Source organism: Knufia obscura (genome assembly GCF_036327395.1).
Source record: "Knufia obscura strain CCFEE 5817 isolate CBS 148926 chromosome Unknown scaffold_6, whole genome shotgun sequence".
Taxonomy (NCBI): domain Eukaryota; kingdom Fungi; phylum Ascomycota; class Eurotiomycetes; order Chaetothyriales; family Trichomeriaceae; genus Knufia; species Knufia obscura.
The window spans coordinates 1,222,337-1,246,388 of record NW_027042692.1 but is presented as its reverse complement, the minus strand read 5'-3'; the positions used below and the strand labels follow the sequence as shown (position 1 = coordinate 1,246,388).

Here is a 24,052-nt window from a genome sequence, read left to right as displayed (position 1 = left end):
CCATCTCGTGGTAACTTTGCAAGGGCAGTCACCATTCGTCCGACAGCGCCTGTTGTGGTCACGTTGATATGTGTGTCCTCAATCTCGGATTCAGAGCGGAATGCCACGTTCGCTTTATGCTTCTTCTAGGTCGCATATAGCTTCGTTTCCTTCCACCTTCCTGTGGTGTTTATCTTCACGGATTTGGTCTTGAGAATAAGTTTTCGCTTGAGGTCAGTCCGAACTGCGCCTGGCTTGCTGAGCACCACAATCTTGCACTTGTCCGACTCACCTCATAATACAACCGTCTGCATTGGCGTCTGCTGTGTTGTGGCCCAGGTATCTGCGACTGGTGTGGACTTGATACATTGTAGTACCTGCTGACCAACAAGCATCCTCCTATCGCTTCGTTGAACGCACCGACACCACAGGGGCTGCAGATTGCATATAACACAAGCAGTGCATTGGCAGTCGAATTATTTCATACTACGCTCTTGACAGGTCGAACATGTGCATTCTGAGGGTGAGTTTCCGCATTGGCAAGGCTCACAGGCACATAAGGGAAGTTTCACATCACAGTCTCGGCAGTAACCACACCAGCAGTCTGTGAATAGCACACCGCACCTAGGACAATAGTCAGCATCCGTGTCAGAAGACTCACTAGCTCCTGTATGATAGTATCATAATCATGGGCTTCTTGCTCGCGATAGTCATCTTGGATTCGATTATCGTGGCTCATGGTCGAGCTCTCGGACTTCGCGGAAGCGTGCTCCAAGCCGTGGTCAGACCATATGTCTGACTGTTCAGGTAGGCTTTCGTAATTGTGTCGGCTGGTGGAAATGTTTTAGGATGATCTAGTGTTCTAAGATGGTTGGTGGCAGCTGATGTAGGTGCAACAGACTCGAGGAGGTCCAATCCTGATTGTGCGTACCTTGAGCAGCAAGTGGCATGGATGACAAAGAATTACTCGTCTCGCTCTTTTCCTCGAACGTTGTAAAGCAACAAAGTCTGTTCATTCTGACGACAAAGGACTCGAGCAATCACAAGCCCGATTGTTCGTGGACTCTGCTTCTGCAATCGAGGCATAGTGCGTACTGTATGTCCAGTGCAATGAGGAAGCAGAAAGACATGTAGGTGACCATGAAGCAACCGGCTGATGGTACAGATGGTCTTGACTTAGTTGAGAAATCGCTTATCATGTACAGATAGCTGAGCAATTTGAGGTTGTTACCGACTGACTGTCAATTCTCCGTGGGATGTAAAGAGATAGACCCTTTCTAATGTTCAAGCAAAGGCAACGCAGGGGCTGGTAGGCTACAAGGCTACCCAAGCAGTCTCGACCGTAGAAGAACGGTTCACAAAGGCGCTGGGGTCTCAGAACGCGCAGGAAATCAAGATTGCATGCAGCAGCATCCCCGCGTCTTCGAGGAAAGACGAGTTGAAGGAAAGTCAGAACGTGGAACGACTGAATTTGGGTCTGAGTAGAACAGCTTGTGGTGCATGACCGTAACCGTGAACCTTCATGATCTTGTCTGCGAGTTGAGGATGACCTAATGGTACTCAGTGGCGGGTTGAGAAAGGTTTGATTCCTGTACAGCTTACATCAACGTCAATTCTACATTTCTTGACTTGCATCTATGAACACAGATTCCTCATCATTCTCACGGTCGATTGTCGCAGCTTTAAGACTCTGCTCCTCAATCTCACCAGCCTGAAGATTCGACACTCGACTGCGAGCCCCAATCTCGACCTGTAATGGCTCGATGCGTGTACTGGTTGATATCCTCGTTCCAGCAAGCATCGAATCCTCTTGGCGTCTTCTCCTCTCGATTCTCGTACTCATCTTCCCACGTCCACTCAATATCTTTTTGTGTCCATGCAAAAGCAAGGTCAACGCCACGTTCAGTCAATTTTCTTGTCAGCCCCGCCGCCAACTTGTCCACGCCAATGACATCGTTGACAGCATAGAGCTTAAGAGCTTTCGGGAGTGGTCGCTTCTTGAACACAGAGTAATCATTGTCTTTGAACTTATGGTTCTTCAGCGTCAGCCAGTGGTCCTTCTCCTCGTTGCTCATAAAGTGGGCGCTCCTTATGGTCGTTACAAAGCCGACTCGACATCGGCGCGGATAAGCCATGCCAAGTAGTGCCAAGTACTGCATATCAAGAACTCCAGCCAGTCTGATCTTGTAGTCTTTGTATAAGGCATTCGAGTCGCCCCGGACATCGAAGATGATCTTGACTATGTTCTGGTTCTCGAAGATCGTTCTGAGTGTCGTGGTCTCGTCGCATCCGACAGTCTCCCAAGCTGCTTGACCCAAGAAAAGAAGATCCACTAGGTAGGTTTGTTGCTTGGTGTAGTCTCGAATCTGGATATAGCAAGTGGTACCGTACCTGCCGAGGTTGTCGCCCTCACAGTCAAAGCCTATAGTGGGCTTTCGTGGATCATGAGCAATTTTGGCTAGCTCGGTGACCATCTTTCTGACACCGCGAACGGTTGTGACATTGACGTGAGTTGCCTCAACCTCGGGCTCCAGATAGCAAAGCATGGCGTCGTACCAAGGTTTAGATCGCTGATACATTGTTGTCGCCATCAACTTCTGCCACGCGTTCTCATACCTCGAGATGACAGAGCCCCTGGCGGCTCTGTATACTGTAGATAGGATCACTGAAGGTTTTCTGATCACTAGCACACGACAGCTTTTGAGATCGCCTCTCAGCACAAGCGTTTCACCTTCGGTAGGTCCACCTTCAAGGGGTTCTGTGTGTCTGACTCTCCTGGTAACCAGCTGTGCTGTGTCCACGTTCTCAATAAGACGACCTTCTACCATCACCTTGAAGTCTTTGTGATCCACGCATTTGCAGTCGTAAGGTATCTTACTGCAGATAGTACACCCGTCACACTCACACTCCGGGATCTGTCTTGCGCATTGGTTGCATGACGGACAGGTGCAGAATGAGTCACGACGTTGACAACGGACGCAGATCTCGCAACCGCATTGATGCTCCAGCTTGTTGCATGTATCACACCGTCTGCAATGGCAGTTTTGGATGTACTCGTGGCAAGATGAGCACTCCACTTCTTCATCACTATCTGATGTATAAGATTCTCCGTCGGCGGTGTCTTGCTCTTGGTGCGCTTCATCTCCGAATAGGTCCCCGCCTCCTACTTCAACCTCGTTATTTCCCCCATTCTTGTCCAGGTTTTCTCCAGTGTTGGTGTCGGCTGCATATCTTGTAGCAGAGTTGGGACTCGGAAAGCTGTAGGAAGTCATGTTCTGGGTGGAATGCTGTCGATCGATAGGTAGCAGTATTTCCTGCTCGTCTGCTGTATTTGAGCTTGTTCTCACCAGAGCCCTCTTATCGAAAGGCTTGCCCTTGGCGGAGGTGGATTCATTCTTGATCATAGACTCTGAGCACATGATTGTATTTCTGTCTATCGTGACCGTGTTTGGTTGTGGTTCTCAAGGGAGCAGTCTTGTTGTCGATGAGAAATATGGTGGCGAGTTGCGAGCTTCAAGACCTTTCGATGTAATAGCAGTATTTGTACTGACATATTAGCAGCCCAGCGCTTGCGACTCAGAATATAGTGTCATAGTGATGCTGGTGACTCCCAAACGAAGCCTTTCACTGTGCCATCTACAGTGCAGGACTCTTGTTTGTGCCACTAGTGTGGTATAGTGATACTGCATGTCCGCCATACTGATTAGGTGGACAGATCTTGGTGCGAGCTTGAAGGCGATATCCTCCACGGAGGTGTCTAAGAATCTTGGTCAGTCTCTTCGGCTCCCATAAGGCCGGCTGAGATCCATCTTTCTTGACGAGCTTAGCCCAGGGATGTTTCACGTCGAATCTGCTCTTGAGGCTATTGAGGACACCCAGATCGTTGATACTGGCAGGTCATTTATACTATATTGGCTCCCGAAGGCCTTAACAGCGACTAGTTGGTAATCGTGAGCTAGAAAAAGTCGGCGGTATAAGAGTAACTGAGACCACGAGTTATTTGCTTTCCGCTACTAGTATGACAAGCATTGTCAGAAGCATATGTGTGGTAGTCGGTACGGCAAGCACGACGATGAAGCGAGCCGGGTAAGAGAGAACCTTGGTATGGATCTGCAAGGCCGAGGCAAACTGTAGAAACAGTAGTTGAAAATCTTCTCGAAGAAGTCCGACTGCACATAAATACTTCTCGCCAACATTCTTAGGACTCAGACTATATGCTGCGTTATCTAACAAACCACAACCATCTTGCAACTTCTTCTCTCAATGACCAGGACAACCATCCAACATCTTCAACCCACATTTCTTGCACGTCAATGTTGCTATCAACTGCTGCGCGAATTCCTCCCTACCTTCTCTCATTTCCTCCACACCCTGTACGAAAGCATCACACGCAGCAAACAGATTTCGATTCTCCTCAGTATTTGCCACGACAGGTGGTGGAGGTCCCAACGGTGGTTGCTGCCCCTTGCTTATCAACCACTCGTCGATGTCACGGGCACCTGAGTAAAGAAACTCCTCGTATAACCGCGGCGGAATCATCCTCATGGTGCGTTCTTGATTGGTAAGTTTATGCTCGCGACTCACATATCGTGGCAGTGTGAGCGGTGCTCGAGTAGGTCTTGCCTGTGGTACAGGTCGCGGCGCTGGGCCGGAAGCAAGATTCGGTCTTCGATCTGCCATGGTGGCGTTTGTCGTATGCGAAGGATCTGCAGTTGGCGCAACAGAGTCTAGCTGAGTCTCAACATGCCCGTTGTGTATCGGGGTGGGCGCCTCCACATCTTCTGGTCGAGACTCTTTGTCTGCTGCTCTAATCTGAGAACTGCTAATCTCAGAAGTAGCAACAAAGGGGCTTGATGATTCGACATTGTACGGACTTAGCTGCTCGTTGTGCTTTGTAGCTGCTTTGTCGCTGTATATTTGTACTCCTTCTAGCTGTTCTTGCTGCCTATGCTGTGGGTGGACGCCATTAAGTAGCGGTTGCTGCGAGGTGGCACTCTGCTTCGACCTCTTCAAACATGGACTCGCATGCGCGTTGCTGGCCGAGACGTCTTCTATCCTTCGCTTCTGCTGAGTGCCAGGTATCAGTTCGGACGGCGAAGTTACCGCCTTTGTCTGCTCGCTGTCTTTGTTCGCTGTGTCGTGACCATTTATGTTTGGTCTGGCACCAAGCTGTTGTAGTAGAGAGTTTGCTCCATTCTGCATGCTAGAAAGCTGGCTGTCGACAATCGTGCGGATCATTTCAGCCGATGGCGGTGACCAGGACGAAGCTGGACGAGGGTTCTGATGTGCGGATGATATCGTGCTGACTGGCCGCTGTGGGTGGGGTGAGTGCGCGTTTGCTCCTTGACGCATTGTCTGTTGTGGCACGCCGAAATTGTGGTTCTGCGCTACCGGCATGGAACTTTGTCGAGCATGGTTGATATTGGGGCGATTGATACCATTGAGAGCAGAGGATGAGACATTAGCTCTAGGCTGCTGTTGACCTAAAGGTCTTGCCGCTGTTGGTGGATAAGCGGGATTGAGGGCCGTATAGTTCGTGCTTGAACTCAAGCCTTGAAAGTTTTGAGCTTGATAAGGTGTTGGCGTCGCTTGCTGCAAGCCATTGGTTTGCTGGCGCACTGCTTGACGACGAGCTTGCTGCGGCACTTGTCGATATTGCTGAGGCTGAAGTGCATGTGTCTGAGCAGCTGAATTCGCCGATGAGGGCGCATACATGCCGGCAGGATTATATGCTGCTTGTTGTTGCCGAGCTTGAGCTGACGAGTCATTCGGAGCATATCCCCCGTTGTGCTGTGCCATTGTTTGAGGCTGAGGTCTCATTGGTTGGCTTTGTAGCATCTGCTGGTTGGTACCATATACCTGACTTTGCTGAGTTGCCATCGCTTGCTGAGCTACCAGCATATGCTGCTGCTGCTGTCGTTGCTGCATCAATCGTGCTTGCTTTTGGCGCAACAAAGACTGGACTCTCGGATCACTGATAGCATAGCGTTGTCCTTGAATTGTGACATGCGTAACGCCATCAGGAAGCCCTGATTGGGCATTTGTAGAAGGATACTGCTGTTGTTGATATACCTGCTGAGGCATGAAATTGGTCTGAGTACTGCGTGGCACTCCGTTTGGGGTGAGCACTTGATGTTGGAGTATCGCGCTTGCTTGCTGTGCACTCTGACCCTCGATACTCTGTACAGCCTGATCAGGGTTCACCACGAAGCTGTTGTAGTTGTTCATTTCGCCGGTAGTTATAGCGATTGTCTTAGTTTTGTTGATGAATCTTGGACTTCTGGAGGACGATTGTGACGAGGACAGAGACGAAGAAGACGAAGAAAGAAAAGGTAACAAGCTATTCTGTCCATGATGACTTTTGCAAACAGGTCCTCACAACGAACGCAGAGCAGATTAGTCTGTAGTAATATCACCATCGTGGTAGCAGGCAGAAGCCAACCGGTTATTGCAGGCTTGGCATCATGGCAGAGATCGTATGTCACTCTAGCTGTACCAGAGTTGCTCGAGGATGTCATATGTCGTTCTCTTACATTGCCGCGGCAAGAATATATAGGCGGTAAGGGGAAGTGATGTGCAAGGCATGTTCTTCTAGCAAGCCTTCTTGGCTGTTCTTAGCGTACTCAGACTATCTATCATCTGTTTATATACTCTTCTCCAGCACTGCAGCACCATATCCCTTTGGTATTGCAGCATAACGTACAAAGTTCAGTGCATAGTGTCTGAGATGTTTCTTGAATCTCGTCAGAATTGCCATGGCCGGAGAAGAAGCTTAATCGGTGCTCGCTCAGCAGCCCTCAAGAAGGCTGACCTGAGACGACGCCAATGGCGCTTGTCCCCTCCGACCATGTTTTTGATCTCGTACTTTGTGATCATCGTCGCTCTTCCAAGTCGGATTCAACCTGTTTCCTCGTCCTCCAGCGTCTCCTCCTCCTCACCCATCTCCTCCTCCTCACCCATCTCCTCTTCCTCCTCGTAGTTCACCAGAACTAATTCTGTGTCACCCATGCCTTCCATCTTCGAGAGACACCATAAGTTGAGTTCCGAGATATTCTTGTCACGCAAATTCGCTTCGAACCTGTCCCTCTTGCCTTGCTTATCCCAATCATGTAGGATATGATCCAAAGTGTTCGCAATCATAATTTCCTCTGCCCTCTCATAGTCCCAATGTGCCGAGCGCAAACAGACCAAAGATTCATAGAACAAGGTACCGTGTCGCATCTTCTGGGGCCCCGGAACTTTTTCTTCAGCTTTCTAATCTCTGCTGCGAACTTCTCTGGCTCGAGGTGCGGGTCAGCGTAGTAATTACCGCTGTGCTCGAGGGCAAAATCCCAAACGTCATGCACCATGCTTCTGGTAAAATCTGATCGTCCGTTCGCAATGCTCAGTACCTCTTCCAATGGCTGTAGCAGAGTGTTTGGGAAGCAGATCCTGTACTCCATGATTGCGTCGTATGCTTCTTGCGACGGAGCAGATTCTGGCCAAGCGGCCACGATACCTCTCAGGTCCTCCCGCATGCAGTCACGAAGATTCGGCGGTGCGTAACCGCCATTCTTCAAGCAAAGCCAGTACTCAGAGGCAACAGCCCGTCCTGTTCCCTTTTTCCGAGCAAGATCCTCTTGAAACTCTCTGTAAGGTTCGTCTATGTTGCGTGGGTCCGAGATTGGATTCCAGCTCGAACCTCCGTACTTCCATTGCGCCCACTGCCAGTTCCACTCAGCCAGTCGCAGACATTTCAAAGCTTTGTAGTGAGCACGCGCTTTTCCGCTTTCTGACTTGTCAATGATGTCGCCTCGCTCGGAGAGCACATCCACTTGCTTCCACATCGTGTAGAAAGCTCTAGTCACATCACGGCCCGCAGCTTCGATGAGGTCTGTCACAGTGTCGATATGGTCTGTATGGAACTCTTTTTCTGCCTCAATGTCAGACTCCCCAATGAGAAGGAAATCCCGGATTGCCTGATCTTGAATTGTGTCAAATCGAATGTACTTGACAGCAGGTCGTTCGAAGAGACGCTTGAACGGTATCGCTTTGCACGCCCGGATTGGTCTCGTGCTGCGTGCTTCTAGATCTGGCGAGAGACTCCGCTCCTGTTCGGATGCTTGTGTGCTCTGCTTCCGCGCAGCCTGTTCGTTACGAGTTCCAGATCTGGTCAAGGCTTTGCTGAGTTCAGCCTTCGTCTTGTTCTTCTTCTTCCTCGGACTTTCTTCATATTCATCAGAATCCGAGTCGTCATGGTCACGAGCTCTTTTGTTGGCTCGCTTAGTGCTCTTCTGGGGAACGAATTCTTCATCATCACCGAGGTCTTCGAGCTCCTCCTGATCCTGTTCATTCCCTTCTGAGTCATAATATGGACTCTGATCAATGATTGTTCCTTCTGTTTCATCATGTCGCTGATTATGGAGGTCCCCTTCTTCGACACTGTCCGGGATGTCTTCCGACCCATTCGACCCCGACTCGAGCTGCAATGGATGATCACTGCCAGAAATGCCCTCTTGCGAAGATTTTGCGTCATCGATATGATTTGGGGTGATATTGGCATTGTCGAGAGCTGAGCTTGGCTTTGTATCGACCCGGTTCTTCTTTGGCGCCGGTGGTGTATCAACGAGCTCCGTAGGCGCATCGAACGCTTCCTCATGTAAGCGTTTCTTTGTCTGGGTTGCTGGCAGTGTTTGTGTTCCAGCCTTGTTCTCCACGCTGTCCAAAACTTCCTCATCTTGTACTGCAGGAACGGTCTCTTCTTCGTCATCGTCCTCGATGACAATAGCGTTCGCGCTTGATCCACCTTCTTCTTGGGTGGCTACTGCTGACTGATGGATTGCGGTAGGCTGCGATATGTGTGCAGTGTTGATTTCTGCAATAGGAGGCGTGGTATCTCTTTGGTTGATTCTTGCGCGCTTGCGAGAAGGCTGTACCTCTTCATCGTCTGAGACCAGGTCAATTACTTCCCCTTTGCGCTTTAGTGTTTGTGGTTGTGGAGGGTCGTCGGCTTCTAAGGAACTTGGCGTGGTTGTCGTAGGTTGCTCAACATCTGGAGCTTTGGTGGTCTGTGCCTCAAGTGGTCGTGGAGTAGTGAGTGGCTGTATAACACCCGTGGTCGTCGCTTCGGCCTGTTTCTCGCTGGCCTTCTTGGCGCCGGAACCAACTCTTTTCGGGCTCTTGCTTGCACCTCTTCCAAATCGTGTCGACCGCACAGGACGTGCGGGCGCAAACCCTGGTGTAAACTCGAGCGCTCGCGTGAACAAGCCCGGCGAATCGTATACTTGGAAATCATAGACTGGGTTCAGTGCGTAGGGCGCGAGGGTGGGTCGATGCGGCGGTCGAGGCAAGTCTTGGCCGAGGAAGTTGATTGGCGAGCTTGTGCCTTGCGCCATTCTGAATACAGTAATTTCGAGAAGTGTATGCAAATCTCCTCTTGAATTGATAATGTTTTCGACTTGCAATAATATTGCTCGAGTTGGCAATTGTTGAAGTCGAAGATGTGTAGAAGAAAAGAAGAAAGATTTCCAACTTATTGTTGTCGTCGCGACTTTTGATAATGTTGCAAACCGATCGGAAGTGACGAGTCGCAAAAAAGTTACCAGATCAACAAGGTAGTGACGAGGTACAATCCCTCTTGCACTTGCATTGTAGAATCATGCTTGCCGAGTAACATCTGCTGCAGGAGGGGATTCTGGCCTTCGGAACACTGTATCTTTCACTTTCTTGACACTTCTAGTGGCCCCGACCAGGAGACTCATCTGCTCAGACAATGCAATGAGAGCGACGGCTGGCAGGATATCATATATGATGAGCTCGATGGCGGCGGGATCTGCACAAAGTATGTCTAGCTTTTGAGCAGTGTAGTCTCGTATAGATCTATGTCATTACTGTCAATCTATCCTGTCTAGAGAATGATGAATTCTATATGGGATGTTCGTGTCTCAAACATGCAATGCGACAAGCAGTTTGCCACGTCTTAACAGTTGCCTTTGCCAGATCGACCCATACCATCCACCTGACCCTGCCTATAGACTTCTGCATGGAGGTGCCATGGCATTCTCATACAGCTCTACCAGCGTTGATATCCCCTTGATTCCCATCATGTGCGCCTCTCTTAAGGAACGTCCAATATTGCAATAGCTCAGACCTCTCTTGTGCTGTCTCGGCGTCAGCTGCCTCGGAGTCTATGCCATGTTCCCTAGCAAAGAACAATCTCTCACAATTATGATACGTGTTAAGTATGTACTGGTCTTCGAGCCTCATGCCAACGCGTGCTTTGCTAACGTCGAACTTAGCGAGTCTCAAACACATGAGTGCCTTGCAGAAGATCCGGGTAGCTTGCTTAAAGTGTGGATCTGGCGCGGTAGGCGGACCAAGTTCTGCTGTGATTCTCCTAGCCTCGTCGTATATGGCTTTCGCCCTCGCCGTGTCACAATCGGCGCACCAGATAACGAGCTCGTGGATCGCTGCCTTGTAGGCGGCTGGCAGAGGAATTTGCAATTCCTGCAGGAATTGTCTGACATACTGATGCTCGATAGACTCGACATCGATGATGTTGGCATGATGAGCGTCGTTGCTCGTTTGCAATAGTGGCTCGCGGGACATAAGCGTATATTGCAATTTAGCAGTCGACATTGCAGAGTCCAGTGGCGCATGCGTTTCTGGTCTGGACGATAGCGGATAGCAGTTCGACGATCTAGATGGAGCTGATTGAGCTATCGTCTGATGGGTAGCAAAACTGCCAGACTGCGTGCTAGGGCGTACTATGTGCGTATCGGATGCTGCTAGTCCCACTCTTGGTGGTGAGTCTGCTTCGTAATCTTCTTGTGGTCCATGTCTCATGAATGGCGGTTGTGCTGACACTTGCTTTGGACGTGATCTGCCTTGAAAAGGCGAAAGCAGAGGCGTTAGGCCATGTCGTGTGGGTGACGGTGTGTTCTGCAAGAAACCATAATGTGGTCCATTCGTGGCCGAACGCTTTGGTGTTTGGTTGGCATCTTGCTGCAGATCAGTCTGCGATAGTCGTCGCTTAAACGCCTTCTGTACTTGTGCTTCTTGTGTATTGGGAAATGATTGAGCCACGTTCGAAGGCATCCTTCTGGCTTGCGCTGTAAGTCTTCCATTCGAATATTGTGGTTCGTCATCCCCTGGTGGTCTTACTGGTCCTCCCGCGTCACTTGGAGCCGCTTCCTGTGGACCACCTTGACCTATGTGGTTCGGATAACGGATATTGGTGGTATTCTTATGCTCTGGAACGAGGTGAGCTCGCGGCTTTTTGAGGTCTGCGGGTATGGTTTTATGGGGCGCCATGGTTAAAGAATGGTCTCAGAGCAAAGCCAGACTATGTCACAAGCTGATAACGTGATGAGACAGCGAGTGTGGGTATGAAGTTTCGAAAGTTAGGGTAATGCTGTGACTTGTCGCCAGTGTTCATAGATTACATTGATGGAGGTATAAGATTGCTGTAATGGCGTCAGCGCGGATGTTGGTTGACAACAGCCAGGAAAGAAGTTGTGTAAGCGGCTCGAAGTTTCGTTTCGAGCAGTCGCGGCTGTGAGTATCACCTGCGGGCTGATTTGTGATTGCGCGATTCCACTGAAGTTCTGGTCCTGCAGTCATTCCACTCGTTGGGAGGCTGCACTTACCAAGACGAACATTAAGCTATTTCTGACAGTATCTGCAAGGTGGCCGTGGCCATTGGTCTGCCTTTCAAGAGATCTTTCCCCGTTATATGTGAACAGCATTGTGGGAGACACCCAGCTAGAACGCCTGCTTAGAGACGTCTCACAAACAGACAGATTTTGGGAAGGAGCTCTTACATTATTCAGATACGTGCTTCCCACAGCGCTCTTCGTGCTCCACGTAACTGATCCGTGACACTTATACCATCCACCTCACGCCGCCTCCCCGCTCTCGAAAACTTTTACTGCCTGGTGTCTACTAATCCTACTTGCTTGAAGAAGCTGCGTTCTCTGACGCACCCTCTTACTCAGCCCGCCTCCGCTCATCTTCCTCCATCTTATCCTCCAACCACTCGGCCAACCACTTACTCGTGCCACTATACCACCGGCCTATCTCATCATTCCACCTTATCCCGTCCTTCAAGTACAATATGTGCTTCCCAACATGGTTGACCAACAAGTGCTCAGCCTTCTTATAGTCCCAACCAGCAGCCCTCAAGCACTTCAGCGCAAAGAAGAACTCAATGGCGTCAGCCTCAGTCACCGGTCGCGGGTTTCCAGGCTTGATTCCTGCTAATCTCTGCTTATGTGTCTCGTTGATGGTATTGTCGTTAACTGGCAGGTGCGCAAGTACAAAATCCCATACCTGGTCGAAGTAGTGCTGTGTGTCCTCCAGATCTTCATCACAGATCTCGACAACGATCTCGCCGATCATGGGCTTGAGACTGAGGGTAACCGGTCCCTTGTAAACCTTGATGAAAGTTCTCTGCGCTTCGTTTGGGATGACTTCGGGATCGATCTGGATGACTTTTCGTGCGATCATATTCTCCCAGTCTTTACGCTGCTGCGGTGTGCACCGATACTTTCGATATTGCTCGAAACTCATTGGGCCGGTGCGGTTGTAAGTAGGATGGAAGCCTGATGTGTGAGGTGCTGCTCCACTTGTGGCTGACAGATTCAAGTTCTGGGAGACCAAATTGTGAGTCGTATGGGTGGCGGCTTTGGGGTATTGGTTAGATTGTGAAGTAATATGGTACTCGACATATTCTGTTCCAGGAACTGTTACTCGAGACCAGTTGATGATGTTGGCATCAGCATTAAGCCAGGGCTGTGCAATGCTTCGGATGTTGGGGTAGATATCCTGTGAATTGTGGATCCTCGGAGTATGTAGGGCGATCCACCGCTTAGTATATGTCGTGTGCCGATGAAACACATTAGCTGGTTGAGGTATGGCATTACCATCGTTTTGAGCTTCTAGACCCTCATGCTGTTTTCGAAGTAACATCGCAGGCGCACCGATGCCTCCTCGTTGTTTGACAGTCTCAGCCACGACACGGTATCTCACGTGATCCGTCCCAGCGACCACTTCTGCAGGCAGGATGTCCAGTATTTTCGACTCAGGAACAGTCAGTCGCGCTTGAGCTTCAACGTCTGTGTGATGGTCATCCTCTCGTATCGTGACGAAATGGTCAGACACGAGTGGCGCTATCTCTGACTCAACATCTTCACCCTCACTTTGGCTGTCAGAACTGCTCATATCGGCCTCTAACCTCGCTGGAGGTGATGCCTGTTTCAAAGGGACTTGTGGTGCTTTGTGTGTTCTTTGCGACTTGCTACCACTGTTTGCTCCATTCCATACACATTGATTGGCACGGTTCTTCTGTCGACACATGTCGCAAACAGGCGGGCCACCCTTGCAACCTTTCTTCATTCTGATGCAAGGCTCGCATCTGTGCCCGCGTTTTCTATTGCCGTCGGCGCTGAAGATGTTCTCCTCCTTGTCTTTGTCGCTATCTTGGTTGTTCCCATGCTTCCGCTTGTTGGTTTTGCCTAGGGCTTTACTAGAGTTGGGCGCGTCGACATTGAATCTCCTTGCCGCCAAACTCTCATTCACAATTTGCTTCGATCCTGGCGAAGTTTGCTGAAGATGGAATTGAAGATTCCTTGGCATGCTATTCATATCCGTGTCAGTTCTAACCTTGTTCGTCATTGGCTGGTGCTCCTTGGTAGATGAGACCGAGGACGCGAAGTGGTTGGTGGCAGTACTCGTTCGTGGAGCTGTGGGTGGAAAGGGTGTAGCATTGGCCATTGCAGGCATGCCGGTTTCAGTACCCTCAGAGGTCACCAGTAGTATGGCTATTGTTGGCTGCTTCTCGAGATAGAAGAAGTTCGGCCGGACTAATTTGTGGTCGAGATGATCTAAGGTTGACTTGATTAGATTAAGATCCAATACAAGCGCTTCTTCTGGTGGTGGGTCTTTGTTTCGTTTATTATGGACGTAGTACAGTTGGTACAAAGTCATGCAAAGAAGAAATAGTTCCTGGGAGGATATCGTCAAACGAAGGAGACCGGTGAAAAAGGTAGTCGGACAAAGTGCATGTTTGGAAGATCAATAGCCCCGTTCGTGCCAATGTGGTTGAAGTGAAGGAGTTGCTGGCACTCATTCTCACTTTCAGTATGGTGGTTGGGTTATGCTAGTCAGCCAACTCCCACAGGCCAGGCTCAGCAAATCGCTCTTGCGACCAATTGGTGCATATGACACCTTCTCGCACCTCGCCTTCAGCCCCAATCCGAGCAGCATGTATTGCTACTTAGACAGCAGGTCCCGCTCCAACCCACACCCTGTAGCTCCTAAACGGACCACGACGATTGTCTGTATTGTTGTACTGCCGGCTAGGACTCAGCTCAAGTTGATTCGTGCAGAAGTACATCCAGCCATCCCATATAGCTGCACTGTCTGCATGCTGGATGAGACCGCTTCTGACGAAGTCCTTGACAACATAGTTCTCTGGTGGTACAGGCTCAAGCGCATTTGAACTCCCTGCAGGCACGCCACTGACTGTCTGATTGACCGATGCTTGCAATGTATTCACGTAGAAGATTGCATTGTGTTCCGACGCCATGATGTAGACTCGGCCTTTGTCATCCGCCGTGAGACCTGCTTGTTCAGTGCCGCATTGTCCAGGATTTTGAACGTAGTTGACTATTTCATCGTTTGAGATGGACTGGTTGACGATTGCTGCTTGTGAGATATAGTAGAAGCGGCGAGATGCAAGCACGCCCCAGTAGACATTACCAGATGCCAGAGCAATACCGTCGGAGCCGGTGGAGAGGAAGGACTTCTTGGTACCATTCCAGCCGTAGATGAGTTGCCCATCATACACGCCGACATAGCCAGGATCAGCTCGCGTGTAAGTGGTGTTGAACAATCGGCGGTTGGCATACCCAGTATCAAGGTCAACGGATAGGATAGATCCAGAGTCTGATTCGTCGGTCAGGAAGGCGTAGCCGTTCGTACCGAGAGTGTTGTTGATTCGAACATCGTTGGCATTCATGTTGTTGTAGTAGAGCGAGGACGGAATAATGTAGGTCCGAAGGTGTGTGCCATCAAGCGAGAAGGACATGATCTTGGCACCATATTCGACAGCTGATTTCGAACCAGGAAAGATGCCAGAATCAACGACCCAAAGCTGATTGGTGCTGTCGAGAACCACATTCTGAACGTTAATGAAGCATTCGCTTGCATTTTGACCAGCAGAACAGTTCTGAATGGCAGCAGATGGCCACGGCTCTTCGTTGGTGAAAGAAGTGCAGATGACAACGTTGTTCGGCGTTGGACCACTGTTGCGAGGATAGGTGAGGTATAGGTTTAAGTTGGGATCGATAGCGAGACCAGTGGGCGGCTGTGTTGATTCATGGACGGGTTCCAAGGCGGGACCGATGATGGTGAACTCTGTTGGACAGATACCATTTGTGCTGTTCGAGGATGATAAGGACGGTGAAGGGCAGCTCGATGGGAATTGAGCTGTAGCGGTGCTGAAGATCGTGGCCGCCACCATGAAAACCATCCATGAGGGCGCCATGCTGCGATAGTATTGTGCTTACTTCAGCCGCACGACGATGCGGTATCGATACAGATACAAGCTATTGTGGTGAAGAGCTTGTAGCTCAATAAGCTTTGCGGGTGCGTTGATGAGGTAATTGTGCTGATACCTCCTCGTCAAGACCGGAGCGTTCCCCGCAGAAGAGCAAGCCTCAACCACGTCATCGAAAAGGGTTGGTGAGTTGTCGCAAGTACCGAGACATCTCTATCGACCTCTTGAATGCTCGGCTTGTGCTCGTACACAACGGACAGTGGTTTCACGGTACGATAACCCCATGCATTTGCTTGATTACATCTTGCGGCATGAGTTGAAGTTGAGACTGCGCTTTCAGCCTGATTCCTTTTGCCAGGCCACAGCAAAGTCTCTGGCCGACCTAGAAGCGGTCTTCCAACCATCAATCTTGACATTTTTCCAGTCGAGCTGTTCGCAGCTAATCGTGCCTTGAAACTTATCACAGTTGTTGCCAGAGAAGACCACATAGCCTGAGTCCGTAATTGAGTTTGACCCATGACCGTTAGGCGAGGATTGCAGAAGCTCACCTTGCCATCGCATCCAGAACTTCGGTGATCGAAAGCTGTTCTTCTCGAATTCTCGTGCTCTTCTGTCAGCAGGATCATCATCTGCCTGGGACTCGTGTTCGCCCTCGCTCTCACCACTGTCATCTAGTTCGGAACGTGATGCATTAGCGGAAGCATCGACCTCAACCTCATCTTGTGCTGCAGTTTCTGCCTCGAACCCACGCACAACAGAACTCATTGTCTTTCGGCTTCCAGCCAACAGAACAGTAGCATGCAGCACGCCAGGTAGAAACAGCTCAGCTAGCAGCGCATTGCCATCGTCGTTCAATGTATATACCTCGAGCTTGGCGGTTTGTGTGTTCTCGGTGTCGCTGCTCGCAAGCTTCGTAGCAGCAGGACATTTCACCTCGAATGTGCCAAAGGTCTTCTGAACATTGAAAGCGCCTCCTGATTTGCCGCCCTTGCCCCTGCCTTGCTTGCCTACTCGGTTGTGCATATGGCGGCTGGACAGGGTGGCATCCTCCCAGTCAGCCATTTTTGATTCAGGGGCGACTTTTGAGGATGCTTGCGGTAACGTGATAGATGAAGGCTGTACTTGTCTGTAGGAGCTTGTGGTGAGGAAAAGATGCATCTCTGCCAAGACCTGTAACTCCAAGCAAAGTTCTAGGCGCTTTAGCGGCCGCTTGAACCCGTCGTGCCAAACGTCCCCGGGTGGTCCAAGAGCTGTATTAGCATCTACTGTACGCTCAAGTCCGGCGTTGAGCATTGTAGGTATCACCGCTGCTGTACGCTTCTTCAACAGAACAGGGGTGCTTTGTCTGTACAGAAAAGCTATTCGCGTTCTGATCAGGTGCGAAAGGTTTACGACCTGTCTTGTGTGCCTTCTGCTCAGCTTCGTGGAGCATGTCGGGCAAGAGCCCCTGCTCTCACGGTCTTTGCTGAAATTGTCATCTCGCAAGCACTCGAGCCGCCCGGAGATCTCCTCCACAGATCCGGGCCGAGAGTTTACAGACAGCCATGCTTACCACACCAGAATCAGTAAAACTCGACGACCTCTACTAAGATATGCTAGGCCATAACACATATTTCTGATCGTGGTTTACTGATGCATATACAAGTCCTCTCTTTCCTAATACTACTTTCGCTTAGATTGCTCCGAACTTCGTAATAAGAAAGTAGAATCGAAACGACGGCGAATAAATCGTACTTCACAGCATAAGTTACCTACTGTAGGAATCATAGAGTCGCTGGGGATGCTAAACGACTACGCTCTGTGTATTACTTCTTTAACGAAGCTACTATGGTATCGATAGAGCATCGAACAAGTTATCTACTAATATATTTCAAGTATGATACTACCATAACGGAAAAGTCACTATCGTAGGCCGAAAGTAGCTGATTCTGGTGAGGCAAGCAAGGTTGTCCAAATACTTTTGGCCCGGGACTGTAAGTTCTATCTTCGTTGGCAGCAAAGACTTCCCAACCGGTGAGGCTCTCGACAGTATTCGACCGTTCGGCCGAGTCACAATCGACGATTATCAAACTCCCACGAGTTGCTTGTATCGAGTCGTCTGTACAAAAGTACGAGGGGTCGTGATCACGGTCATGGCCATTGGCGCGAGCAACACTGACGGGCTGCGCGGAATAGCGCAAACCGGCCTACAATCATGCCTACTGTCACAGCGCGTGGTGCACAACTTCCTGTCTAAGGTCCATGATGCGAGATGGATTTAAAGTTACGAGCTTTGGGGAAAGAGGTCTGTGATTGCGGAGGAGGGCTGGGCTAGACCATCGGATTCACACTGCGGCGGTGCATAGAAAAGATATAAACTGTCAGGAGCAGCTCATACAAAGGCGCGAAGCAAGCAACAGATTGAGTTGGTGATATTTTGAATTTCAGACTGTACACAGAAATCCTCGTCATCAGAGACTTGAATACCACCATGGCGACCTCCCCAGATGCCCCGATAATCCTCTTCCATTATCCATTTTCTCCGTGGGCGCAGAAAATCACCGCGTACCTATCATTTCGAGGCATACCATACACGTCATGCCACCAGCCAGTCACTCAACCGAGGCCGGACTTGACTGCTCTGGGCGTCAACTACCGCCGTATTCCAGTGATGTCTATTGGCCGGGACATGTACTGCGATACCCTCCTGATACTCGAGAAGCTCAATGAGCTGTACCCAGCCAACTCGGACGCGCCTGGCATTTCAGCCACGAGACCACAAGACCGAGCTCTTGAGAAACTGCTCGAGAAATGGACAGATGTAGTTGTTTTCAAGTATGCAGCGGGAGCAATCCCCGCGTCGCTCTCGTTTATGAGCGATAAGACCTTCACAGATGACAGGAAAGAACTCTGGGGTAGAGAATGGACGTCCGAGCATCAGGACAGTCTCAGACCAGCAGCACTTGTAGTGTTGAGGTCCAATATGCACTTTCTTGAGCACGACCTTCTGACCGAGGGTCGGGACTTTATCTTCGAAGGAGAGAATCCATCTCTTGCAGACATCCATGCTGCGTGGATCTTCACCTGGTTGGCTGCTATGCCGGATGCTCTTCCAAAGGACTTGTTTTCCGCAAAAGAATTCCCAAGGACGTTTGCATGGTTTGACAGATACACGGAAGCTGTTTCGAAAGCGATGAAGAAGATGGAGTCAGATGGGAAGGTAAGGCAGCTCGAGGGGGACGCTGCAGTGAAGGAGATTTCGGAGGGTCCTTTTGGCGAGAAACAACTGTCAATAGATAAGCAGGATCCAACAGGTCTGAAAGAAGGAGAGCATGTCCACGGTTACCCTCAGGATACTGGGTTCACCCGTCGTGATGAGGGTCAGCTTGTGGGCTTGACCACTCAAGAGGTGGTCATCTCGAGCAAAGCACAGAGCGGAGTTGAGATCAGGGTACATCATCCAAGGTGGAATTTTGCGGTCGAAAGAGTACCATCAGGCGGTGCGTAAAATTCCGAAGAACGATTGTTATTGTTCAAGATGACCTAGAATTCTAACTTGGATCATTTGGCGATCTTGAGGAAAGAGCGCGTCCAGAGATGCGCGTCGCAGCAGTCAGATATGATCTAGACCTATTATGATTAGCGTCGGTAGACTGACCGTTGAACGCACTGGCATCCCTGAATTTGATATGTCGTTCCGCGTATTATCGATGATCGGAGAGTAAGCACGAGGCTCATTGCTCTTCTCTGTCGACGTTGGAGCCGTGGGCTTTGCTAAACCACAGTCTCAAGAACATCAAGGTCCTCGAAGACTGCGACCCCAGAGCATGGCCAATTTCGCCTCTATCACGTGGCAATCTGTAGGTGTCCACTACTTCACGATACGCGTATTGTTTTCTACACGAGTTCCAGAAACTTTTCGCCAAGAACTCCAGCTCCTTGACGCGTAGCTTTTACTCATATGAACAGCTTCCAACATCGCTCATAGCTTGAGCTCCTCCCATGAATCGACGAAAATGTCTGACCGGATGCCAGTAACTCCAGTTTCCTGCAGCCCGTTTTCGCTGCTTGATTTACCAAAGTCATGCTTTTGGCCAGGCGCTTCATCATCCACGGACGAGCTTCGGCAGATTCCCACCGAACCACGCGAAAATGCTTCGTACCTGGCTTGTAGGGTCCCGACTGGTCCAACATAAGCTTAAATTTCGGTTATTGCTCTTCCGTTAGATTTTATACCACATTTAGGACTCAGGGATATCTCAAGTCCCATATTGTGTTGCTGCCCTCTTTGCAATACGCGGAGGAATAACTCCTTGCTCAGCCCCGAAACATGCCCGCTGTCTTGCCTCTGGCAATGCTTATCGTTGAATACCTTCAAAACAATGCTCGGTCCTATATTCATCTCGTCTTTGGCTTTATCTTTCCTGTTTCTATGCTGCCATCTCCTAAGCGTCTGATACTTGTCATATCTCATTTCCTTCTTGTTCCCAGTATCCAACGTTCAAGCATTTGTTCATTTCTCACCCGCAGACATGACCGACAACGAAAACCACATCGACTTCAAACTCTACCGCTATGATCCCTCCCTCATCGCAGCAGCGATCTTCATCAGCCTCTTCGCCGGCACCAGCATCTGGCACACATGGAAGCTAATCCGAACCCGAACCTGGTTCTTCATTGCCTTCGCGATAGGAGGCCACATGGAATGGGTGGGGTATATCGGCAGAGCCATGTCCTCACAAGAATCACCCAACTGGACACTAGGACCCTACATCATGCAGACGCTCCTGCTCCTCGTTGCCCCGGCACTCTACGCAGCAAGCATATACATGGAGCTTGGGCGGATCATTGCGCTCACTGCGGGTGAGAGGCATTCGGTCATCCGGAGGCAATGGCTCACTAAGATCTTCGTGATTGGGGATGTTATTTCATTTGTGGCTCAGGGAGCGGGTATGTTGTTCGACGCCGGATGCAACGAACGCTTACTGACTTCCCAGGTGGCGGCATCATGGCCGGCGGATCCATCGAATCGACGCAGACGGGCGAGCACATCATCATTGCTGGCCTGATCGTCCAGCTGATCTTCTTCTCGCTATTCGTGGTCACAGCCGGTATCTTCAACGTTCGCATGAGGCGCAATCCCACCCCGGAAGTTCACAACAACCCCTCAAACCCATGGCAGAAACACCTTATGGCACTCTACATCGGCAGTGCCCTCATTTTCATCCGTTCGCTGTTCCGACTCATCGAATACATCCAAGGAAACGATGGATACCTGATATCCCATGAGATATTCCTCTATCTGTTCGATGCGTGCTTGATGCTGGCGACGATGTGGGTGTTTGCATTTATTCATCCTGCTGAGATCAGTGTCTTGATGGGAGGTCGGTATCAGAAGCCTACGGAGGAACTGGCGCTGTTCCCTTGATTCGATGGTCTGACGACTGGAAATTGAAATCAGTATGCAACCAACCACCATGGCGGTGATCAAAACCATAACCTCAACACATTTCAAGCAACCAATGGGACAGGTGGCCACCAGCACTGCCACCGCCAATACAATACAGCGCGGCCCGTCAAGCCACCGACCCGTCAAGTAGGACATGATTGATACAGCCGACACTCAGAACATGACAAGGACGCACGCACAGCGTAGCAAGAATGTCAAGCAGAGATGTGCAATCTCCGTGTCGCTGGACTGCGGCCAAGATCCTGGCTACAGTTCTGCCCATCCTCCGTCTTTTCATTCTTCCTCAGCTGGCGCTCGGTGCCTCAAGCCGAGATCTGCGCGTGTGCCAACGAACGACGACGAGGGGATATCCAGGTTAGCGGATTCAGAGATCGAGGTGGTGCAGCAGGCGCGCCTGGTTGATCTTGGCGAGGCAGCGTCCATGTCGCTGAGGCGGCCAGCCACGGAACGCCTTGTTGTGTTGAGGTGCGAGCGTGCAATCGCACGGTCTCTTGCGTGGGTGAGGAACGTGGGATGTTTGAGACCATGGCAAGGAGTGTGTGTAGATATCACGCAGTGGTCAGGTATACTGGCACTGTGCCAGTGAACGGTATGGGCTGGGCTGATACGCCTCGATAGCGTTGCTTTGTAAGTGATGTATCGACTTATGCAGATCCCAGCTCTTCATATTGGCAGCTTTTGGGACTTAAGTTTCAGGCGGAGTGGGGCGATAATGATATACTTGAGGCTTACGTGGCATGTATTCGACTTCGAGCTTGAGACCGGTGAGTGAATTGATACGGACGCATATTGTGAACATGGGGGTTGCCGAAAGATGTGGGCAGCAATGGTCAATAGCAGGTGCATACTCAGCGGGAGAATTAAAAAACTCGAAGATGCAGACTGCAATCATCGGGTGAAGACGGTTCTTCTAGCTGTATCCAGTAGATCTCGACTTTGAAAGAATGACTTGAGTTTGAACGAGTACGTACGTACGTCCATAGTCAGCACATCTATCCCGACTCTATAGTACCATCCTGAGCTCAACTCCCAAACACCCCCGACAGCCCCTCTATTGACATCTTCATCGTAACTTCGCCCTCAGGCCATTTCCCAACAGCCCCTCTATTGACATCTCCACCATCCCACCACCATTCCTGGCAATGACCACACCTCACCCAATATCAACCACCGCCACACTCAACCCACAACAGCACTAAGCACATTCCCCCCTTCATCCCCCTCCACCCTCTGCCGAAACTCCGGCGCAGGGCTAGGACCACTCCTATACCACAACCCCCTCTTAAGCTTCCTCTCCATCCCAACAACCGGACTCGTCTCGACCGTCTCCATCGCCGCCTCATCACCAAAGTACATCTCATCCTTGCCACTATCATCCTCCACCCACTGACACTTCGAGAAACTCAGCTTCAGTTCCTCCCACCCGAATCCACCACGCTTATAGCTCTTACCCAGCAGCGGCACGATCGCATTTGTGGCTTCGTGGGCGAAGTAGTGCGGAATCTTGCTGAAGAGGTGGTGAACCACGTGGTCGGAGGAGATGCGGTGGAAGAAGTGTGTGCCTATTAGGCCGAAGTCGCGGTCCATTGTTGCGGTGGCGCCGAGGATGAATGTCCAGTGTGAGGAGTCGAATTTGGGGATGCTGGGGTGGGTGTGGTGGAGGTAGGTTATCATTACTGTGAATACGTCAGTAAGAAGGAGATTAATGGGGTGGGAGAGCGAGTCTTACCGATCCAGTGGTTCGTCCATGTCCATGGAACAACGTAGAACCAGAAGACCTGGGACCAGGAGCCAAGGTAGGTCTCGAGCACGTATAGGGCGGCGATGGTCATGAAGCAGCCGAGGTCAGACAGGAGGATTGCGAGGCGTTCTGACTCGCGGAAGAGGGATCCCCATGGGTCGAAATGGCTGTTTCGCCATGCGGATTTGTAGGGTTTTGCGAGGGCTGTTGGGGGACATGTGATGTTGGTGAGGATGTACCAATTCCAGCCGATGAGTTGTTGAATGATGATTCGGATGAAGAGGACTGCGGGCGCGTCTTCGGTGAGTTCATCGAATTGCCCGGGTTTGAGACCGAGCTTTGCCAAGTACTGATCACGCTTCGGCGGAACATAGTTGTGGTCCTCCTCGACGTGATTGGCATAGATGTGGTGTCGTCGGTGGGTGCTCTTCCAGGAGAAGTATGGTGTCAAGAGCCAGGAGTGGAGAGTCCATCCGACGGCATCGTTGACCATACTGTACTTTGAGAAGGCGCTGTGTCCGCATTCGTGGGCTTGGATCCAGAGACCAGTCCAGACAATGCCTTGGGAGAGACCATAGATAGCCATGAGGGGATAGTAGAGGAGACTGTTGAATTCGACAAGCTTCGGGATCGTGAAGAAGAAGAAGCAGGTCAACAGAGCTGTGTAGAGGAGGTCTCGGCCAAGCTCGAGGAAAGATCTTGCCAGGGTGGGCTCAAAGCAGTGAGGTGGAATAGCTTCTCGGAGCTCTTTGATGCCGACGGTGCCCTGCACTACCTGATATATTGTGTCAGTGCATGTACCAGGACATCGATGAAAGACTTACGCCTCCCGGAACGACATTGATCGGGTGGCATTCTTCTGTGGTTGTGAACCCGCTCCTGTCTGGCTCGACTTGGTACGAGATACCTCGCTTGAGCTTTGGGGCTGCCATTGTGGATGGAAGAGTATGCTGAGACGTCTGAGACAAAAGGTGGTAGGGTCGTATTCGTAGGTACAGATGAAGATAGAGGAGATGGATGAGGATTGACGGGGAGAATGCAGATGTCTTGTACTCGCAAGAATATGCCTGGCGGACACAGGCTCCGACTCCGGCCCTGGATTCGGTGGGCATGAAGGCGAGGCGTATGTGGCGGAGCTGACAGCCAGGCTGATGTGAGCGACCAATGACCTTCGAAGTGAGAAGTAGCGTATACCTCTCCCTACCGGAGTTGCGCCAAGGCTTGATTCGCCCTGAGTATGCGGTTGGACAAATAATGTCAGGCCTCCTGAGGTAAAGCGGTCGCCTAACACCGTGATACTCCAGGACGGATGGCTTCGCCTTCACAATGCATCATCTTCCAGATC

General features: G+C 50.6%; 10 protein-coding genes across 10 annotated transcripts; 2 read left to right on the top strand and 8 right to left on the bottom strand.

The window, feature by feature from the left end:
* Nucleotides 1-1,682: 1,682 nt before the first annotated feature.
* Nucleotides 1,683-3,121, bottom strand: PMZ80_005956 (uncharacterized protein; the record flags this gene model as incomplete). Its single annotated transcript, XM_064874373.1, has 2 exons — nucleotides 1,683-2,818; nucleotides 2,872-3,121. 2 exons carry the CDS (start codon nucleotides 3,119-3,121, stop codon nucleotides 1,683-1,685), a joined length of 1,386 nt encoding a protein of 461 aa, XP_064730095.1.
* A 1,118-nt stretch (nucleotides 3,122-4,239) lies between these two features.
* Nucleotides 4,240-6,207, bottom strand: PMZ80_005955 (uncharacterized protein; the record flags this gene model as incomplete). The annotated part of the gene is made up of 1 exon (XM_064874372.1): nucleotides 4,240-6,207. The coding sequence occupies one exon, from the start codon at nucleotides 6,205-6,207 to the stop codon at nucleotides 4,240-4,242; it is 1,968 nt and encodes a 655-aa protein (XP_064730094.1).
* Nucleotides 6,208-6,876: 669 nt separating this feature from the next.
* On the bottom strand, nucleotides 6,877-9,353 carry PMZ80_005954 (uncharacterized protein; the record flags this gene model as incomplete). The annotated part of the gene is made up of 2 exons (XM_064874371.1): nucleotides 6,877-7,134; nucleotides 7,191-9,353. 2 exons carry the CDS (start codon nucleotides 9,351-9,353, stop codon nucleotides 6,877-6,879), a joined length of 2,421 nt encoding a protein of 806 aa, XP_064730093.1.
* Nucleotides 9,354-10,020: 667 nt separating this feature from the next.
* PMZ80_005953 (uncharacterized protein) lies at nucleotides 10,021-11,271 on the bottom strand (the record flags this gene model as incomplete). Its single annotated transcript, XM_064874370.1, has 1 exon — nucleotides 10,021-11,271. The coding sequence occupies one exon, from the start codon at nucleotides 11,269-11,271 to the stop codon at nucleotides 10,021-10,023; it is 1,251 nt and encodes a 416-aa protein (XP_064730092.1).
* Nucleotides 11,272-11,946: 675 nt separating this feature from the next.
* PMZ80_005952 (uncharacterized protein) lies at nucleotides 11,947-13,944 on the bottom strand (the record flags this gene model as incomplete). The annotated part of the gene is made up of 1 exon (XM_064874369.1): nucleotides 11,947-13,944. One exon carries the CDS (start codon nucleotides 13,942-13,944, stop codon nucleotides 11,947-11,949), a length of 1,998 nt encoding a protein of 665 aa, XP_064730091.1.
* Nucleotides 13,945-14,233: 289 nt separating this feature from the next.
* On the bottom strand, nucleotides 14,234-15,505 carry PMZ80_005951 (uncharacterized protein; the record flags this gene model as incomplete). The annotated part of the gene is made up of 1 exon (XM_064874368.1): nucleotides 14,234-15,505. The coding sequence occupies one exon, from the start codon at nucleotides 15,503-15,505 to the stop codon at nucleotides 14,234-14,236; it is 1,272 nt and encodes a 423-aa protein (XP_064730090.1).
* A 348-nt stretch (nucleotides 15,506-15,853) lies between these two features.
* PMZ80_005950 (uncharacterized protein) lies at nucleotides 15,854-16,579 on the bottom strand (the record flags this gene model as incomplete). Its single annotated transcript, XM_064874367.1, has 1 exon — nucleotides 15,854-16,579. The coding sequence occupies one exon, from the start codon at nucleotides 16,577-16,579 to the stop codon at nucleotides 15,854-15,856; it is 726 nt and encodes a 241-aa protein (XP_064730089.1).
* Nucleotides 16,580-17,987: 1,408 nt separating this feature from the next.
* PMZ80_005949 (uncharacterized protein) lies at nucleotides 17,988-19,004 on the top strand (the record flags this gene model as incomplete). The annotated part of the gene is made up of 1 exon (XM_064874366.1): nucleotides 17,988-19,004. One exon carries the CDS (start codon nucleotides 17,988-17,990, stop codon nucleotides 19,002-19,004), a length of 1,017 nt encoding a protein of 338 aa, XP_064730088.1.
* A 1,024-nt stretch (nucleotides 19,005-20,028) lies between these two features.
* PMZ80_005948 (uncharacterized protein) lies at nucleotides 20,029-20,924 on the top strand (the record flags this gene model as incomplete). Its single annotated transcript, XM_064874365.1, has 2 exons — nucleotides 20,029-20,446; nucleotides 20,494-20,924. 2 exons carry the CDS (start codon nucleotides 20,029-20,031, stop codon nucleotides 20,922-20,924), a joined length of 849 nt encoding a protein of 282 aa, XP_064730087.1.
* A 1,221-nt stretch (nucleotides 20,925-22,145) lies between these two features.
* PMZ80_005947 (uncharacterized protein) lies at nucleotides 22,146-23,639 on the bottom strand (the record flags this gene model as incomplete). Its single annotated transcript, XM_064874364.1, has 3 exons — nucleotides 22,146-22,642; nucleotides 22,696-23,482; nucleotides 23,532-23,639. The coding sequence occupies 3 exons, from the start codon at nucleotides 23,637-23,639 to the stop codon at nucleotides 22,146-22,148; spliced, it is 1,392 nt and encodes a 463-aa protein (XP_064730086.1).
* Between the last annotated feature and the right edge of the window lie 413 nt (nucleotides 23,640-24,052).